The sequence below is a fragment of the Ursus maritimus genome, unplaced genomic scaffold, assembly GCF_017311325.1.
Source record: "Ursus maritimus isolate PB19 unplaced genomic scaffold, ASM1731132v1 scaffold_22, whole genome shotgun sequence".
Classification (NCBI taxonomy): domain Eukaryota; kingdom Metazoa; phylum Chordata; class Mammalia; order Carnivora; family Ursidae; genus Ursus; species Ursus maritimus.
In genome coordinates, this window is record NW_024424675.1 from 27,680,055 (window position 1) to 27,697,737 (window position 17,683).

At 54.5% G+C, this 17,683-nt stretch overlaps 1 protein-coding gene across 1 annotated transcript; it reads left to right on the forward strand.

The window, feature by feature from the left end:
- The first annotated feature begins 504 nt into the window (after positions 1 to 504).
- Positions 505 to 11,584, forward strand: ARHGAP40 (Rho GTPase activating protein 40). The gene is given in 12 exon segments (XM_040638675.1): positions 505 to 1,636; positions 1,638 to 1,678; positions 1,681 to 1,704; positions 3,344 to 3,430; positions 5,026 to 5,124; positions 5,127 to 5,206; positions 5,209 to 5,229; positions 7,187 to 7,261; positions 7,263 to 7,325; positions 8,152 to 8,230; positions 10,394 to 10,453; positions 11,427 to 11,584. Coding segments are annotated over 12 exon segments (852 nt in total). The 5' UTR covers positions 505 to 1,571.
- The last annotated feature ends 6,099 nt before the right edge of the window (positions 11,585 to 17,683 follow it).

Sequence of the window (17,683 nt, forward strand, 5' to 3'; positions counted from 1 at the left end):
CGTAGCCCCATTTTGCAAGTGAGACTATTGTCACAGAGAAAGGTAAGACAATTTACCCAAACTCATAGGGAACATCAGACTCTGAACGCAAAAGGTGGGACTCCACAGCTCACAGAGCAAACGTTAGGCTGTACGATAGCCATAGTGTTATTACCTACAAGCCCAGCATGCTTCCTTTCCCTTCTTAGGGCACTCCAAGGGGGCCCTGGGAAATAAGTTGGTCAAGTCGTCCTGGCAATACTAAACAAATCCATCAGTCCCTCGCTCCTGCGGCTTTTCACCTCTGACAGCCGCAATGTCTGGCGCTGCCTGCAGAACCCCACTGTGGCCTCTAGATGGCGCAGTCGAGCACAATGTATTTTTTCAATTAATATTCTACTATTATTCAGAGTAATAGGAAGAGGAGCATTGGAGCCGTGGTGGCACTGCCAAGGGTAGAGACAGATGGGGCGAGGGAGAGCAACAAAGGACCGGGATAGAAGCAAAGATAAGAGGCCCGTGCGGTGTTCCCTCTCCTTCAGCCCCTCCTGTTGGAATGCAAGTAATAAAAACAGTTTCCGTTTACTGGGGCCTCGCTATGGGCTTGGCATATTTATACTGAAATGCCCCTTCTGCTCTTGATTTTCCACAGAAACGTGGCTTTTCAGCATGCCCCTCGACGCCCTGCTGGAAGCTGATGGCAAAGCCCTCCCTGGCACCCAGTTCCCGCAGTTGTGCCCAGCTTTGGCTCATTGGGCCCGTGACAGGCTGCGTCTGGGGCCACCAATGGGAGATGTCTAGCCTGGGGGATAAGAGCGTGGGCTTTAGAATTGGGACTCCTGGTTTCAGATTCTGGCTCTGACACTTGCTAGCTCAGAGACTGGGGATGGCTTTTTGAACCTCTGTGAGTCTCCCTGTCAAGATCTGTGCAGTGAAGTTACAGTAACAGTGTCCTCCTTTTATTAAGGACGAAGTGAGAGCAATACATACGAAGCTCTCAGAGCAAGGGCTGGCTCCTGCAAGCGATCGAGAGGCTGTTACCCTCCTCCTAGCTCTCTCCTCTCCCCGGTTCTCATGGGAGAAAAACACAGCAGTTTGAACCCCACTCTTCAAGGGTGCCAGTTTAAACACTGGCTTCCTTCTCTCATAGCTGCTGTCCTGTTTTGGAAAAGACGCAGCTGGACATGGAAGGCATTCTCAGGGGGCCTGGATCCCAGGCCAGGTGGGCTTTCCCCACGTCATGGAGGCTGTGTCTCCCGAGCAAAGCCACGGGAGAATCCAGTTCCCAGCTTGCCGGTGTTCTGCCATGGGTCCTGTTTGGATCAGAGAATTCCAGGAGGGTGGAAAGCAGGGAGGCAGCAAAGTGGGTCACAGGGGTGGAGGCTGCGGGCCCTGGAGTCAGCCTGCCCACATTTATTGGGTGAAAGGCTGTGCCACGTGACTTACCCAGTTAGGCCATTTACTCTTCAAATCGGCCCTCAGAGATGGTGCAATTCCTTTCCCGATGAGGAAACTGAGGCCCAGAGAAGTGGTAGAGCAACTTTTCCTAGAGCCTTGGGCCAACTTCTCACTGGTGCCCCTCCTTTTAGGGGATGGAAAAATGGCTGGCGAGAGATTTCTCCATGGGCCTTTATTGCTGGGACAAGGTTCCCCACAGCGGTCATCGGGGAGCAGCCGGCACCTCTGCTCACCGCTGAGTACCCCCGGCCTTCACTACACTGCCCAGTGAGGACGCCCCAGCCCTTTGCCTTTGCGGAGAAGAGCATTTGATGCCACTGACCCTGGCTGGAGAGATGACATGGTGGGAAGACAGGACCACCTGCTTCCTGTGACCTCAGCTGATGGGGAAGGAAGTGTGTGTGTGTGTACCTGTGCATGTGAGTGTCTGTGTATGGTGTGTGCCATGTGTGTGAGTGTGTGTGGTGTTTGCATGTACGTGTGTTGCGTGTGTGTGACGTGTATCAGGTACGTGTGTGTGCATGGGTATATAGTGTGTGCACGTGTATGTCAAGCACATGAGTGTGTGTGCTGTGTAACGGGGGAGCGGAGGAGGTACGGTTTGCACACCACAGTCCTTAGTCCTCCTACGGGCTGGCTTTCTTCCCTTCATGATGGCTGCGGGGTGGCGCTTATCAATTCATCTCATTGTGCATCAGAGGGCACACGTGTGTGTGCACAGCAGTCTGCCCGTGGGCACGTATTGCACTGATCCCCACTTCTGCCTGGACGTCCTCACAATCCACAGAGCGCAAACCCTCCTAGTTTGCTGAAAAGAATAAAGCAACCCACCTGAGATCCACCTGTGACCTAGCGGGAAACTCGGGTGCGCTCTATCTCTCTGATTCTCCGACAAGCTTCAGGGCTCAGGAAGTCGGATCCCCAGCCGAGGGCAGGGACCCTAAGACGTCCCCTCCAGCCTTTCCTTCCCACAGCCTTGTTTTAAAACAGAAAGCTTGTCACTGCCCAACTCCACCTGTTCCCCGCCCCGCCGCCTGGAATGAACCCTCAGTCCCTCCCCTCCTCTGCCCCTGGGGCCCTCCTGTCTCTGAGGGGGCTCCTCACCTGCCGTCCCATGTCTCCTTCCTCCCTCCAACCCCTGTGCTTGCTGTCTCCCTCTCTGGAAACCTGCCCCCTCGCTAGAGGGCTGCCACTTGGCATTCAGATGGCAGCTCGCTGTCAGCGCCTCCCAGACGCCGGTCCAGGCGCTGCGTATCCCAAGATTGTAGTGTCCATCAGTGTCTGAAGATACTTACTCATTTCTCATCTTACTTACTGTCTGTCTTCTCCCCTGAAACGCAAGCTCTGCAAAACTGTGACCTGTGTGTCTTCTTCCGTCCTGTGTCCCAGGTCCCTGCACTGGAGATGCCACCCAATAGGCACTGGATGGTGAGGGAGCAGATGCATGAATGAATGAATGAGCGACTGAAAGAACGAACGCGAGCCACGCAGGATCCAAGGGATGAGGCCCTGGCGCTCAGCCTCTGTGCCCCCGCGCAGCTGGTCCCCAGGCTCCTAAAGGCAATTGTGGGCATTTCTGACTCTGGCCTGGAGCCCTCGGGCCACACATCCGGGCGTGTGTGTGTGCACACGTGTGCACATGCATGTGTCTGTGTGTGTGCATGCACGTGCACCCACGGAATTCTTTTTATTCACGCAGTATAGAGAGTGAGCCTTGTGACCGGCATCAGTCAGGGCTGTCTGAGCTGACACGAGCCCAGGAAACAGTTCCAGGTCTTGTGACAAAGGGTTTGCTGGCTGTCCCTTGACTTGCGGGCTCTGCGATCTCCCCTCCCCAAGAAGAGACCTCCAGTCTGAGGGAGGGAGAGTCCCTGAGCCAGAGGCTGAGGCCTCCCTCCTCCCTCAGACATCCGGGACCTGAAGCAGCCCCTGGCGGTCTTCCATCTGCTCATCCTGACTCTCCCAGAACCCAACAGAAAGGCGGTGAAGGTAAATGTTACTGGGGCGCCTGGTTGGTACAGCGAGCATGCGACTCTTGATCTCAGGGTCATGAGTTCAAGCCCCACGTTGGGTGTACAAACTGTAACCGGAGTGCCTCCATCCCACCAGCTCAGCCCACAGCCACCATCGTGGCTCCAAGTCCGCTCATTCATTCGTTGACTTAGTCATCCTTTCAACGACTGTGCCAGGTACTGGCTGCGGTGATGACAACAGCGATGACCGAGTCTTTCCTGAGGCTTCATCCCTAAAGAAAGTAGATGAGCCCTGAAAGAAATTGGTGTTTACTGGAGCGGGGACTGCCGGATGCCAGTCCTGTGTGGCCCTGACAGGTGTTACAGGGAAAAGGGCTCTGTGTCCGAATAAGGTGGGTGAACACGGACTCCTGGAAACAAGGCTGAGGGCTGTTCTTTCCTGCAGGCTTCTCAGAGCCTGCGGCGTGATCTCCAAGTGGGACCAGAGCATGTGGCACTTCCCCAGCCTAGCTGATCACGGACCTCTTTCATTGTGGAAAGCATTGCACGGCACTGGTATACGGCTGCACCAATCTGGGAAATACTCTTTCAGGAAAATCCCACTGTGCGTTACAGGAGTAGGTGCTCAGGATGGGGGGCTGGGGCTGAGGTGCAGCCTTTGCTTAGCTCCGGCCCCCTCCTGGCTGTCTTTGGTCAAAGCCAAGGTGCACCTCTGGGGTGAGGCTGTGCGGAAGTCCGGGCCTACTGGAGTCTGTCTGCTGTGGGCAAGGGAGGCCCCGAGGAAGTCTGTGAAACCAGATAGCCAGGCTTGAGGGACCCACTCTTCATGCCTCAGCTTTGGCGGAAGAGACAGCCTCTTTGAATTTCTGTTGTCTTTTCAGTAAAATGAGGATAATAATAGCATCGTGTGTGGTTGTTTTGGTGACTACAGAGAACTCATAGGGTAGAAGGTGTGGTACTTTGCAGGGGCCCCATATATGCCCTTCCTTCCTCCATCCTTCCTTTCATCCTTCCATTCACCCATCCATCCATCTCTAGCTTTCCATCCTTCCATCCCTCCCCCCTTCCCTTCATCCTTATGGTTATGTGGCCTTGGGTGCATTCTCCTTCTCTGTAAAATGGGTACAGGGATAGAACCCACTTTACAGAGTGGTTGTGAGGACTGAATGAGATGACAAGTGCCTGTAAGGTGCTAACTCAGGGGCCAAAACCACAAAGAATACTTAATAAATGGTAGTGTTATCATCTCCCCCCTTTCTTCCCATTGTCTCTGCTTCCCTAGTTTTTCCTTTGCATGTTTTGGCAGATCCAGACTTCAGAAAAAGCAGCTGTCCTGGGGCTTTTGGGGAAAAGACCCATTTCCCAGAGCTGTGGCTCTTTTCTGCCTCATTTGCCTCTGAGGGAGGAAGGAAGGGGAAGGGTATGGGCCACAGCAGGAGACTGAGACCCAGGGAGGTCCAGATGAGCTGATGGCAAAGCAGAAATAACACCCCCCATCCCAGCCACTGGCTCCATCCAAGTGCCCCCAAGTTGTGCGGCATGGTGTTCTGGGAAACGTAAGGAGCTCTGGGACATGCTAAGACCTGAGGGAGGTTCTGGGGCCTTCCCCGGGCACTCCTGGAATTCCTCAGGAAGGTGGTGGCCTGAGAGCCAAGCAACAAGATGACACTGTGGAACGTTTCCATGGTGATGGCCCCTAATCTCTCCCTGCACCAATGATGGCCCCCAAACTCCCCAAGGGCAAGAAGAAGCAGCTGGCAGAGGGGGCGGCCGAGGTGGTGCCGATGATGGTGCGTGCTACCGGGTCCTGCTCTGGACGGTGAGTGTCATGAGTCAACCATGAGCGGAGGGGACAGGCTCCCATCCTCTCTAGGTCAGCTGCCCCACTGCTCCTGCCATCCAGGACTGCATGTATCTCTAGCTGTATCTCTCCAATCTCTACCTGTATCTCTTCTGGGATCTCTGTGGGATCCTATGTGTGGGCCCGTGTCTTCTTCCTCTCCCTGCCTTGATGTCCAAGAGGTGTCTACACTTTCTGTCTCCACTGCCATGCGTCTCAGTCAGTCCACTGCTGTCTGGGCTACCCCAGATTTGGGGTATTCCCTGAGCTCCTGCAAGGAGTTCCTTCACATTAAAGCTCCAATGACGCTGAAAAAGCCTCACTCCTGAGGCTCAGGAGCACAGGGCCTGCCTGAAACAGAGGCCCCAGCCAGCCTGGCCCCCCATGAGCCTCACCCTGAGTAACAGTCCAAGGCAAGGGTGAGGGACAAGAGTAAGAAGAGAGAGAAACCCCTTTGTGCTATAGGCATACAAGGCCTGCTGAAAGCTGAGGGCCGGGCAGGAGCCCTGGGAAGACCCAGCCAGCCCTGGAGACCCCCATGAGCACAAGGCGGCACGGTCCACCGCTGCCGGCTGGCCACAGCACCTGGAGACTCACAGCCCCTCACATCCGCCCACGTCCCCACCCACACGCCCCTCTACTCATCCATCCGCTGACTCACCTTTCCCCCTTCCTCCCTCCCTCCCTCCATCCGTCCATCAAGTCTGTAAGATAGGTTTTTTGTTTTGTTTTTTGTTTTTTGTTTTCATTCCAGAAACCAGCAAGTGAAGCTCTGACTGTTCGTTTCTCCCCCATCAAACCCAGGCATTCCTCTGTGTTCTAACCACACCAGATGCCAGCTCTGTGTTCTAACCACACCCTCATCCCACACCTCACACCTCTGAGTTTTTGCTTATGTGGTTTGCTCTGCCTGCAATTCCCTTTCCTTTTCGGATTCAGCCTAGTAGCTCTGCTCCTTCTTCCAACCTAGTTCAAGAGTCAGCCCGTCTGTTGACGGCCCCGCTCCCCGCCCATGCAGGTACCCGCCTGCACTCCCATGGTTCTTCTCCCCTGTGTCTTCCATCTCGGAGCTAATGTGACTAAGACACATTAGATTATAATAATTTCTATCATAGGCAGTTTTAAAAATTCCAGGAATACCTAAGTGTTTTCTTGTTGCAAGCTTAGTAAATGGGAGAATTCCCCCTCCCCCATGTGTATCATCTTGCTGGGGTGTCTCACAAGCAGGTAATAGAGGAGCTCAGAATAGAACCCATTTCTTTCAGACCTGCACACATGCTCTCTCTTACCAGGGTCCATGGGGTCTAGATTCTTTCAGCTCTGTCTGCTGGGTTCTGATCCAACAGACAGGCATGGGTTGATCTGAAGGTCTTTGGGAATTTGCCAGTGCAGGGCTGGCTGGGGCTTCTCAGAGCCTTAGCCCACGGCAGGTGTGTTCCTGGGGACGCCTCTGCCCGAGTGTGTCATCGAGCCACTGTCCCACGGCAGGTACAAGACCCCCCCAGCTTCTGTCTGGGAGACCCTGTCCACTAAGCCCAAAAGTGAGCTTTAACTCTGAGTCCCCTACTCCCTGGCCCAACATCCTACCAAACTAGTGTTTCAGGGGCGCCTGGGTGGCACAGCGGTTAAGCGTCTGCCTTCGGCTCAGGGCGTGATCCTGGCGTTATGGGATCGAGCCCCACATCAGGCTCCTCTGCTATGAGCCTGCTTCTTCCTCTCCCACTCCCCCTGCTTGTGTTCCCTCTCTCACTGGCTGTCTCTATCTCTGTCAAATAAATAAATAAAATCTTTAAAAAACAAACAAACTAGTGTTTCAGCCCCAAGTTCAACAAATACGTATTGCCACCCCTGCGTGGGGTTTTGGGACCGGAAAGAGGCCACAGCGACCCTCACGGGGCTCTGCCTCTCTCCCCAGCAGCCTCAGGCCCCTGCTAAGACGGATTCTTTCTTGGTCTCCCAGGTGCGAAAACCTAATAGCCGTGGCCGGCCCCCTCAGCTCGGCGAAGGGGGCCCTCAAGACCTGGCTGCGAAGGTTACACTCAGACAGGGCTAAGGCGGGGGCCGGCCCGGAGGCGGCGGTGAGTGTCCTCTGCCCGGCTGGAGACAGGCACCAGGGGCTACAGGCACCGGCCTCCCGCAGGTACTCGCTCCCCGGCTGCCAGGAACGGCGTGCGGGTTCGGCCACCAGGGGGCGCGCCGGCCCCGTCGGAGCGAGCGAGGAGGCGGTGTCTTTGAAACCCGGGAGAGGACCCGACTGAGCCAGAGGAAGTGGCGCGGTGCGGGGACTTCCAGCAGCCATCTCCCCTACCCCACTTTCGGACAGCCTTTTGTGTGCCTGACCGAGGGTTGGGAAAGGGGGTTGCATTGTGAATTGTGAGCTGTGGGGTGACTGGGGTGAGGAGAGGAGTGGTAGAAAAGAAAGGCCTTTCGAGAACACGGAGTGCTCCTGGAGCAGGGTGAAGTCCAGACCGGGGAAATTGACCGGCGTTGTTCCGTGCCTGGCGTACATTTATATAAACCTATGCGCCTGCGTCTGTAGGTGCCTTGCACGCACTCCTGCTGTGTGTCTGAGTGTCAAGGCATGTGCACATGTGTGTTTCCATGCACACTTTGGGGGGCTTACGTATGTGAACATGAGATGCTGTGCACAGACAGCTGGTGTGTGTGTGTCTGTGTGCACCTTGTATTTCTAGCCTGGGTATTTGTGTAAGTGCACGTGTCTATGTGTTTATGTTCACACATATGCACAGACGGCTGGTGTATGTGTGTGTCTGTGTGCACCTTGTATTTCTAGCCTGGGTATTTGTGTAAGTGCACGTGTCTATGTGTTTATGTTCACACATGTGAATTCCAGGCATGCGTGTGTGTCCTCTGTGGATGGATCTTTTTCTTTCTCTGTAGACTCCCAAAGAGGCAAAGATCTAGGTGGCCTGGCCTATCACAGATCCCCTGGAGGTGCCCCTGACTCCCCCCCACTGTGGTAAGGGGCACCTCTCTGAGACAGGAGCCTTTTCCCTGCAAGGAGCAGGTGCAAGGAGGGGTCAGCCCCTCAGAGCTGAAGGCCACTGAGGGGAGTTGCTCATGCCACTGGCTTTTCCCTTTCTGGAGGGTTCAGAAGTGGGTTCTGCAACCTTCTTAGAGAGCTTCTTGGCTCTGAATAATAATGTTATTTAATGACTGCCTACTCTAGACCAGGTACCATGGGGAATGTTAGAATCACCATGAAAAGAACAGACGGGAGCCCTGGACTTACCAGCTCTCAGCCCCATGGAAGAGACAGACTGGAGTCAAAAGCCACACAGTGAATATCAAGTTACAAACTGTATTCGGTTTACAAGAAATACAGGGAGTAACGTAAATGTCAAACAACACACGGGGTATAGTTTGGGAAATGAGGTAAGGCTTCCAGGCAGAGAAAACTGCATGTGCAAAGGCCCTGAGGCAGCATGGCCAAAGAGGTGAGAAAGGATTAGTGGGGCTGATACACAGCAGTTGCTCCAGGATTCGAGAAACAGCTTGAGCTCTCTGTAGCCTCCTTGATGGAGTTGGCACGAAGGACTCTTGGATTGCCAGTCATTAGCAAGTGTCTTGTCTACTTCCTCTTTGTATGGATGGGAAAATTAAGGCCCAGAGAGGGAAAGGACTTGCCCAGGGCCACACAGCAAATGGGACAGATTCTGGGGTTGAACTCAGGATATCCATAATTATATGACAATTATATAATAATTATATAATTTTAATTATCATATGTAGTCATACAATATCCATAATCCACCTTGACTTAGAATTTGCCTCTCACAGCAGACTCCTATCCCCCTCTGTCACCCCTCATTCCAACCCCCTCCCAGCCTCCATCCTGATGCTCTCTGGACCCACACCTGGCCCCCTGAGTGCCATCCAGCTGCCTCTCCCCTGCCTTTGGGCCCTGGGCTCCTGCAGGGGCTCTGGCTCTCCCGGGAGGGTTCTTACATCTCATCTCCTGCCTGGCACCCCAAATCTGTGAGGACTGCCCGGTCCAGCATGGGCTCCAGAAGCAGTTGATCTCGCTGCCTCTGGGAGAAAAGGTCAGTGGTGCAGCAGGTCTATAAAATCAGTGACATCCCCCTCTACGAGGCTGAAGGGAACATCTGTAGGCCCGGGGTGGGGGGTGGGGGGTGGGGAACGGGGCCAAGCCCAGGTCCCAGGGAGCTCTTGATCTCGAGGGCTCACTGGGCCCCTCTGGGGGAAACCAGGGTCCATTTTGGGGTGAGCCCTCGCCTGGGGCCTCTGTCTCCCATGAAAGCAGGTGGAACTGGGCTGGGAGGTGGAGGGTCAGCCAGCGCCGTGCGCCAGGATTCTGCCCAGGAGCGTGCGGTTTGCCTGGAGCTGGCTTGAGGCATGGGGAGGGCAGCATTTTTGGCTTAGTGTGACAGTTGCCAGTGCCACCGGTGACAGGGATGCCTCTGGGGCACCCCAGCCAGGTGGCTGCCCCTGGACCAACGGCCATGGATTCTGTAAGGCTTTCTGCGAACACATGCCCAGCTCTGCGGCTTCTTCCCCTGGCTTTGGGGGAGCCAAGGATGGGCAGCTCTTCCCAGCTCCTTTCTCAACGGCAGTGATTCTCAAACTGTGCCACGATGTACCCTTCATAGACGACTATGAAGATGCGGGGGCTGGGGCCTGAGAATCCGCATTTCTAACAGTTCCCGGGTGCTGCCGCCGCTGGTGCAGGACCCCCAGTCGGGGAGCCCCGGGCTGAGGAGCAGAGGCCGACGCAGGCTTTGGTGGTGGTGGCGCATTGAGGGAGCGGTCCTCCCGCAAAGCCTCAGGAGGGAGCAGGGAAGCGGGGGAAGGAGAGAGAAGTCCAGCCTTGGCCACATGGGGGCTCTGGAGTGCGGCTTGCGTCAGAATGGTTCCCTAGAGAGGCCTGGAAGTCCGTGGCTCCTACCCGGGGCCTCAGGCAGACGCTGGCTGTGGGATGCCCTGGGGGAGGCAGCACAGCCCGCAAGGCACCCGACATCTGCAGAGCCCACTGTCCAGACAGAGGGGTAGCTGGGAGCCACAGCAGCCAAGGCGCACACCGGTAGGGGTGGGAGTTGGGCACTGGCCTGAGGAGGCCCTGGGCCAGCCAGTGGCATCTTCCCTCCCACCGCCTTCCCCACAGGTGAACATCGCCTGGACCCAGAGGCCTACCTCTTAGATCTGTATGGCGCCAACCCCCATGGTGAGTGGGTCACTAAACAGAGCCCCCCTAAGCCCTGGACTCCGAGGAGCAGCCCCCGATGCCACACGCCTGTCTCGGTGGCCTGGGCCAGTGGACCCGGTGAGGGAAGCGGCTGCCTCAGGAGAAGGTCTAGATCGTCCTCCAAGGTGACCGTCTCTGCAGTGGCTCTCAGATCCCACAGAGGACTCGGGGCTGGGCTGTCTCCTCCCCTCAGGACCCCACACACAGAGCCCCGCTCCCATGGGCTCCCCAGCCCTCAGGACGGTGACTCCTGCGCCGTGCTCGCTGTACGGTCACAGCACACGGGCACACGGGGACTTGGATCTCCACAGTTTTGTCGGGGATTCCCGGCCTGAGGAGAATAAAAACACAGCACCTCCCTCAAAAGGCAGTAATTTTTCCCCCAGGGAAAATTACTTTGAAAGTGGCCCTAGAATATATCATGGGACAGTCCTGGAGACAAAGCCAGAAGAACTTTGTGGCCTGGGCCAAGCCCCTTGCCTTCTCTGAGCTCCCTTGAAAGATGAGGGGTTGGGCCTCAGGAAGGGGGAGCCAAGGCTCTGGCCGTGAACAGCCTGGGAGAACTGGAAAGACAAGAAGGAGATCTCTCTTGGGGCGCCTGGGTGTCTCAGTCGTTAAGCGTCTGCCTTCGGCTCAGGGCGTGATCCCAGAGTCCTGGGATCGAGCCCCATATCAGGCTCCTCTGCTGGGAGCCTGCTTCTTCCTCTCCCACTCCCCCTGCTTGTGTTCCCTCTCTTGCTGGCTGTCTCTCTCTGTCAAATAAATAAATAAAATCTTTAAAAAAAAAAAGAAGAAGAAGAAGAAGGAGATCCCTCACTGCAGCTCTCATGATTTAAATGTTGCTTTGTACAATCTTGTCATTTTGTAATACCATATTTAAATTCCACTTGAAGATGAAAGGCACACGTAAAATGTCGCTTTTAGTCCAATCAAGTTTTTTTTTTCTCCTCAGTCCAGCTCTTCGTGGGTGCTGTCCCTTCAGTGAGTGAACCTGGGGGCTTGGTGGCGAGAACGTTGGCTGTGTTTCTCAATGGGCTCTGGCCACACCTCGCACCTGCAGCTACCGAGGACCAGGAAGAAAACTCAGGAGAGGGAGGGATGGAGTCCTGACCAGCAGCGGATCCTCCCCGTCTCATCTCTGAGGCTTCCAGGTCTTTCCCTTCCTCCTCCCCCTTTCCGGGCTCTGTCTCCTCAGAGCAGGGGAAGACTCATTCATTCATTTATTCAACAACGAATTTATGAAATGCTTAACATATTACAAGGGCTTTGCAAGTTTAACCTCCACAATAATCCAGTGTCCCCATTTGGGTTCATCCAGGAGCTGCCCCTGAGACAATGATTCAAGTGCAAATAGTGATCCTAAGAAACACAGGGGCGTGGGGAGGTGAGAGGGGAGGCAGCTCATAAGAGGATGCATCATCAAGCAGGTCACCAGGGTAGGCAACCACAGCCTAATTCTACCGGAGAATTCTGAGAAGCAATGTAGAAGATATCCGTCTGACGTGTCCCCACCTGCTTGCAGCAGATTAAGAGCCTTTGAGTGGCCTCAGTTTCCCCAGCAGCTCCACCCAAAGACCCCAGATGGGATGAAGCATGAGTTTAGCCCAACACCAGCCCCACAATCCCATGAGGTAGGTATTACTCTCGTCCCATGTTAAGTATGAAGGAACTGAAGTTCAACAAGGTTAAAGCATGGGTTCAAAGTCACACAGAACGAGAGTCTCAAATGCCCAATTCCAAATCCAGTGTTCTTTCAGCCATACCATGATTGCCTGAAGGATCAGGACCTGGTGGGTTCTACTGAGAGAGGACAGCCAAGAACAGAAGTAGTGGGGAGCCTGGGTGGCTCAGTCATTTAAGCATCTGCCTTCAGCTTAGGTCATGATCTCAGGTCCTGGGATCAAGCCCCGTGTCGGGCTCCCTGAACTGCAGGTAGTCTGCTTCTCCCTCTCCCTCTGCGCCTCCCCCCGGTTGTGCTCTCTCTCTCTCTCTCAAATAAATGAATAGAATCTTTTAAAAAAATTGAAATAGGAAATTGTGTAGATTATCCCAGTGGAGGGGAATACCATGGGATTCAGCCAAAGTTGCTGCTTCCATTTTCCAATTCCTCCCTACCCCCACAATCCACCTGCAAGCCCTGGGGGACCTCCCACCAAAATACACCCCAATCTGCCACTTCACTTTTTTGCTCCTACCACCATCCAATCCAAGCCACAATCATTTCAGTGCCTTTGACTATGGTGGTGATGATGATGGTGATGATGGTGATGGTGATGGTGATGGTGATGATGGTGATGGTGATGGTGATGATGGTGATGGTGATGATGGTGATGATGATGGTGATGATGGTGATGGTGATGATGGTGATGGTGATGGTGATGGTGGTGATGGTGGTGATAGTGATGGTGATGGTGATGATGGTGATGGTGATGATGGTGATGGTGGTGATGGTGGTGATGGTGATGGTGGTGATGGTGATAATGGTGGTGATGATATGGTGATGGTGGTGATGGTGGTGATGGTGATGATGATGGTGATGGTACAAAGTCTCAGTGGCTTCACTGCCTTTTAATTGTTCTCTCTTCTCGCCCTCCTGTCTATCCTCTATACAGCAGGCACAGAGGTCCTTGTAAAACAAAAACTCAATGCTTCTAAAAGCCCTTCTATTTTCGTAGGCCTTCCGGAGGGATCCCATACCACTTAAAGTAGTATCCCAAGTCCTTGCCCTGGCCTGTGAGGCCTAACATCTCTCATGCCATTCACTCACAACCACTCCTCTCCACATACTTTGCAAAGCCAGCCACACGAACCTCCTTTTGATTTCTGAAACATACCAGATTCGTTCCTGCTTTGGGGTTTTTGATCTTGCTGTTCCCTCTGCCTAGAACACTCAGTTCAGCCATGCCCATGGCCAGCTCCTTCCACATCCACGTCTCTTCTTGGGTGTCCCTTTCTTCAAGAGGCCTCCTCTGACCATCCCATGGGACGTTGCCTCCTCTGACAGTCTCTTTCTCATCACCTTAGTTAATTTTCTTCCTAGCATTTATCATTACCTGAAATCATCTTATTTAATTCATTTTTTAATTCCCTGTTCCCCTGAATACAAGGTAGCCCCTTGAAGGCAGACACCATGTGGGGTTTTGCTCACCTTTGTGGATATAATGGTACATAGTAGGTGCTTAATAAAAATCTGTTGATGAATGAATGAATGAATCCCTCTTTGCTGCTCCGTCTGTTGCCTCCAGAAACTGTTGCCTCACCACCTAACGACTCTGACCCCCTGGTCTGAGGAGTGAAATGAGAAAATGCACTTGAAGTACCTAGTGCCCCTTCAGTACCCTCACCATTACTGTTCATTATTAATAAGAACCAGGCAGCCTGCATGGTAACTAATGATATCCTCTCCCGGATGGTTTCCAGCACCTACACTGGTCCCTTTCCCTGCCTCGTTCTCTCATGAAGAGGGCCGGGATGACAGAGAGCTGTGTGGTTGGAGGGCCAATCCTTTAACCTGGGCGGGAGGAAGGGGCAGGTGCCTCGGTGGGTGCTGTGAGCCCAGGCCCAGCTGTGCTGACTTTGCACCCAGCGTGGGCCATCAGCCACAGTAGAGGATCCCTGTTTAATCACATGTCAGCTTCCCCATTCATCTTCAGCTCTATCTGAGGGCTCATCTTTTTCCACCCTGTGGTATCATGGTGATTGATGAGCCCACACCAGCCCTGCCGCTGGGTTAGCACAGTTCACACTGGGTGCCCGGCTTCTCCAAGCTCTTTGCAGTTGGGGCTGACTTGGGCTGGGATCATATTTCTTTTAAGGAGCCCTGTTATGGACTGAATTATGCCCCCCCCTTCATGTGTCGAAGCCCTAACCCCCAAGTTGACTGTTTTAGGAAATAGGGCTTTTAAGGAGGTAATTAGGGTAAAAGGGGGTCATAAGATGGGGCCCTGTTCTCATGAGACTTGTGTCCTTATACGAAGAAGAGACACCAGAACTCTCTTTGGGCACGCAGAGAAAAGGCCATGTAGAAGACACAACAAGAAGGCAGCTATCGGCAAGCCAGGAAGACAGTTCTCACCAGAAACCTAATTTTCTGCCACTTTGACCTTGGACTTCTAGCCTGCAGAACTGTGAGAAAATAAATGTCTGTTGGGAAAGTCCCTCAGCCTGCAGGTGTTTTGTTATGCAGCCGGAGCAGACTGAGACAAACCCTTCCTGCCTCCAGCTTCTGCAAGGAGGGAGGATGGGATTTGGAAAGATGCCTTCAAGTGGGAGCATTTCCCTGGGCAAAGGCAGAAATGTCCCCTGGGCAGACGAGGCGTCTCACCTGGCATTCAGGTGAGGGCTTCTCGGGGACAGGCAGTGTTTAGTGGTGGCCAGATGGGGCTGGAGGGCAGACCTGAGCTCCAATCTCCCCATGTGAGGCTGCAGGTAACATCTCTGTGCTCCTAGAGATTCACTCTGCCGTTCCTTTGTCACCACAGAGGACGGAAGGGTGACGTGAGGGAATGTGCATCCACCGCACAATGACATCCAGTGCCCAGCACTGGGCTAGGCTGAAGCCAGGGTAATAAAGGAGACAGGGAAGGTCCCAGCTCTCTTGGAACTCATAGACTATCCAGAGACACACAGTAACTTAGAAACAAAATTATTGGGCGCCTGGGTGGCTCAGTCGGATTAGCATTCGACTCTTGATTTTGGCTCAGGTCCTGATCTCAGGGTCCTGGGATAAAGCCCAGCATCAGGCTCCCCGCTCAGCGGGAGTCTGCATGGGATTCTCTCCCTCTCCATCTGCCCCCCCGCCCCGCTTGTGTGCATTCTCTCTCTCTCAAATAAATAAATAAATAAATAAATAAATAAATAAATAAATAAATACAATCTTTTGTTAGGAGAAAAGAACAAAGAAAAAGAACAGCAGAAAAGAAAAGAAAAGCCCCCAGAGAGGAGAGAGAGGGTGAAAGGAATGTGGGTGGGTCTTTGTTTTGGGTGGCCAGGGAAAGGCCCGAGTTTGGAAGCCCCCAGAAGCAGACTCTGAGCCAACAATCAGATGGCCAGCAGTTTATTTGGGAGGTGGTCCCAGGAAGACCCTGTTGAGAGTAGAGGTGTGAGATAGGAAGGCTGGAGTCCGCGCAGGGCGTGCTAACCAGCAGGTTTCAGGGGCGGGCAGCTGGGGCTCGACGCTGCAGGGATTTCTGGGAAACGGTACAGATATGCTTCCGGTATGTGTCAGTTCAGGAGTAAAGATACAGTATTACCCACCGACCACCTGACCACCCCTATTGGTTGAGCGCAGCTTCCCGGGGTGGTAACTCCTTGGCACATCTGGTCCATTTCACAGATACAAGGCTGACCATCTTCTGTGTCACAGAATGACCCTGGGCAGGGGTCCCCGATGCTTGCTGTAGGAAGCCATCAGTGAGGACAGATCGGTGGGCACCGACGGGATGTGGGCGGGCCAGATGTGGGTGTAGCACCTGCCACAGAAGGCTTCTCTGAGGAGGTGACCGACAGCAAAATGAGAAGGGGCCAGCCATTGGAAGAGCCTGGAGAAGGGGTTTGCAGCTGGAGGCGACAGAAGGATGTCAGCCAAGGCCATTGTTGCTGGAGCAGCACATGCGGGGAGAGAGAGTGTCCGGGCAGCCGGGCTAAGAGATGGATTAGGCTCCCTCCCCCATCCTGTCCTCCCCACCGCCTTCCTCAGGACTCCTCCCACCCTTGTACCCGCCTACAGCAGAGTCTGTGATTGGCTGGCCAGTGGTAGGCAGGGCCTTGGGAGCCCAATCCCAGGAGGCCCTGTCCAGTCATTCGCTCCTGAGGGAGGGGGGAGGGGTGGAGAGATGCTGCTCAGCTAAGAGAGGTGAGAGCAAGAGAAGTTGGAATTCTGCAGCCACTCCTGCCCCCATTTCCCCCAGTGCTAGAGGAGACAGTGATGCGCCTCCCTGGCCATTCGGTACTGCTCTGATGTCACATGGGCAGGCCCCCTTCTGGCTCTAAGTGGTCCCCAGACCCCGCAAAACCGGGAGCCCCAGTCTAGTCTAGTGGCCAGATCAGGTGGGCAGAATGGCAGTGAGGTGACCCAGGGAGGCTGACTGGGGTACGGGCCCCAGCAAGGGGTGTCCCGTCTGCGGTGGCCCAACTGGGGGTAGAACCCAGGCCCTAGATATTCTGTCAGAGCCTCCCTCGGGCACCCCCCGCTTGGGCAGTGTCTCAGGGTGGGTTCACAGAAGCAGGCCAGAGACCAGGATTTGAGTGACGGACGTAGTGTGTCTGGGAGGTGAAGGGAATAGCAGGACAGTGGGGACGTGGACAGGGAGCGGAAGAAGCCACTGAACAGTGAGTCATCGCGCTGGAAGCCCATTGAGAGAGGACCTCAGGGAGACAGAGAACACTCCAGTCATTCACTCCTGAGGGCCAAGGAAGAGGTGTATTTAAAGGCCCACTCGCATTAGTCATTGGCTGAGGGCTGTTTTGAGAATGTTAATTCCCCTGCCCTTCCCACCCATGTACGTCAGGGGGAAGCCCCATGTCCTTGGAACTTGCTGGAGCATACTGCAGCCATAATGCCTTAGGAATATGGATGGGGTGCAAACAGGGTTGCCTCACTTATTCATAATCCAATTAATCAGAGTTCTAGTCCTCACTAAATCCTGCAAACCTGGGAGGCTAACCCAGGGTACCAGGTCCCTCCTCTGACCTTTACTCCCTCAACCCTTCTCCCAGCCCCCAGCTCCCCAACTTAAGGTGTCCAGAAGACACCTTCCTTGGTGAGGGGGGGATTCCACACCCACCAATTCTCCTTCTCGCTGGTGGGCCCGACCAGCGTCCCAGCCCTGACTCCCAAGCAGCAGAGTGAGCCCCTCATACATTCTTCGAGGCCTTCCTTGAAGTCCCTCCTCTGGGAAGCCTTCTAACCCTGAAACCGGGAGAGCTCCGCCTGCCTGTACTTTGGTCTCTGGACTCTGAGGGGCACTGGGATAAAGGGGAAAGTCCTTGGGCTGTCGCTGGGGGCAGGGAGCCCAGGCCCTGGCGGGGGTGAGGCTGGGAGGGTGCTGCTGGGACCTGGCTGTGGGCAGATGACTCTCCCCATTTTGTCCTAGGGTCCATCACCCCTCCCTGCGTCTCACATATGGAGACCACAGGATATGTGCAGTTGGGGCTTTAAGGGATCTATAAGAGACTTCGTCCTCAGACCTGGGTTGCCGGCGGGGGGGG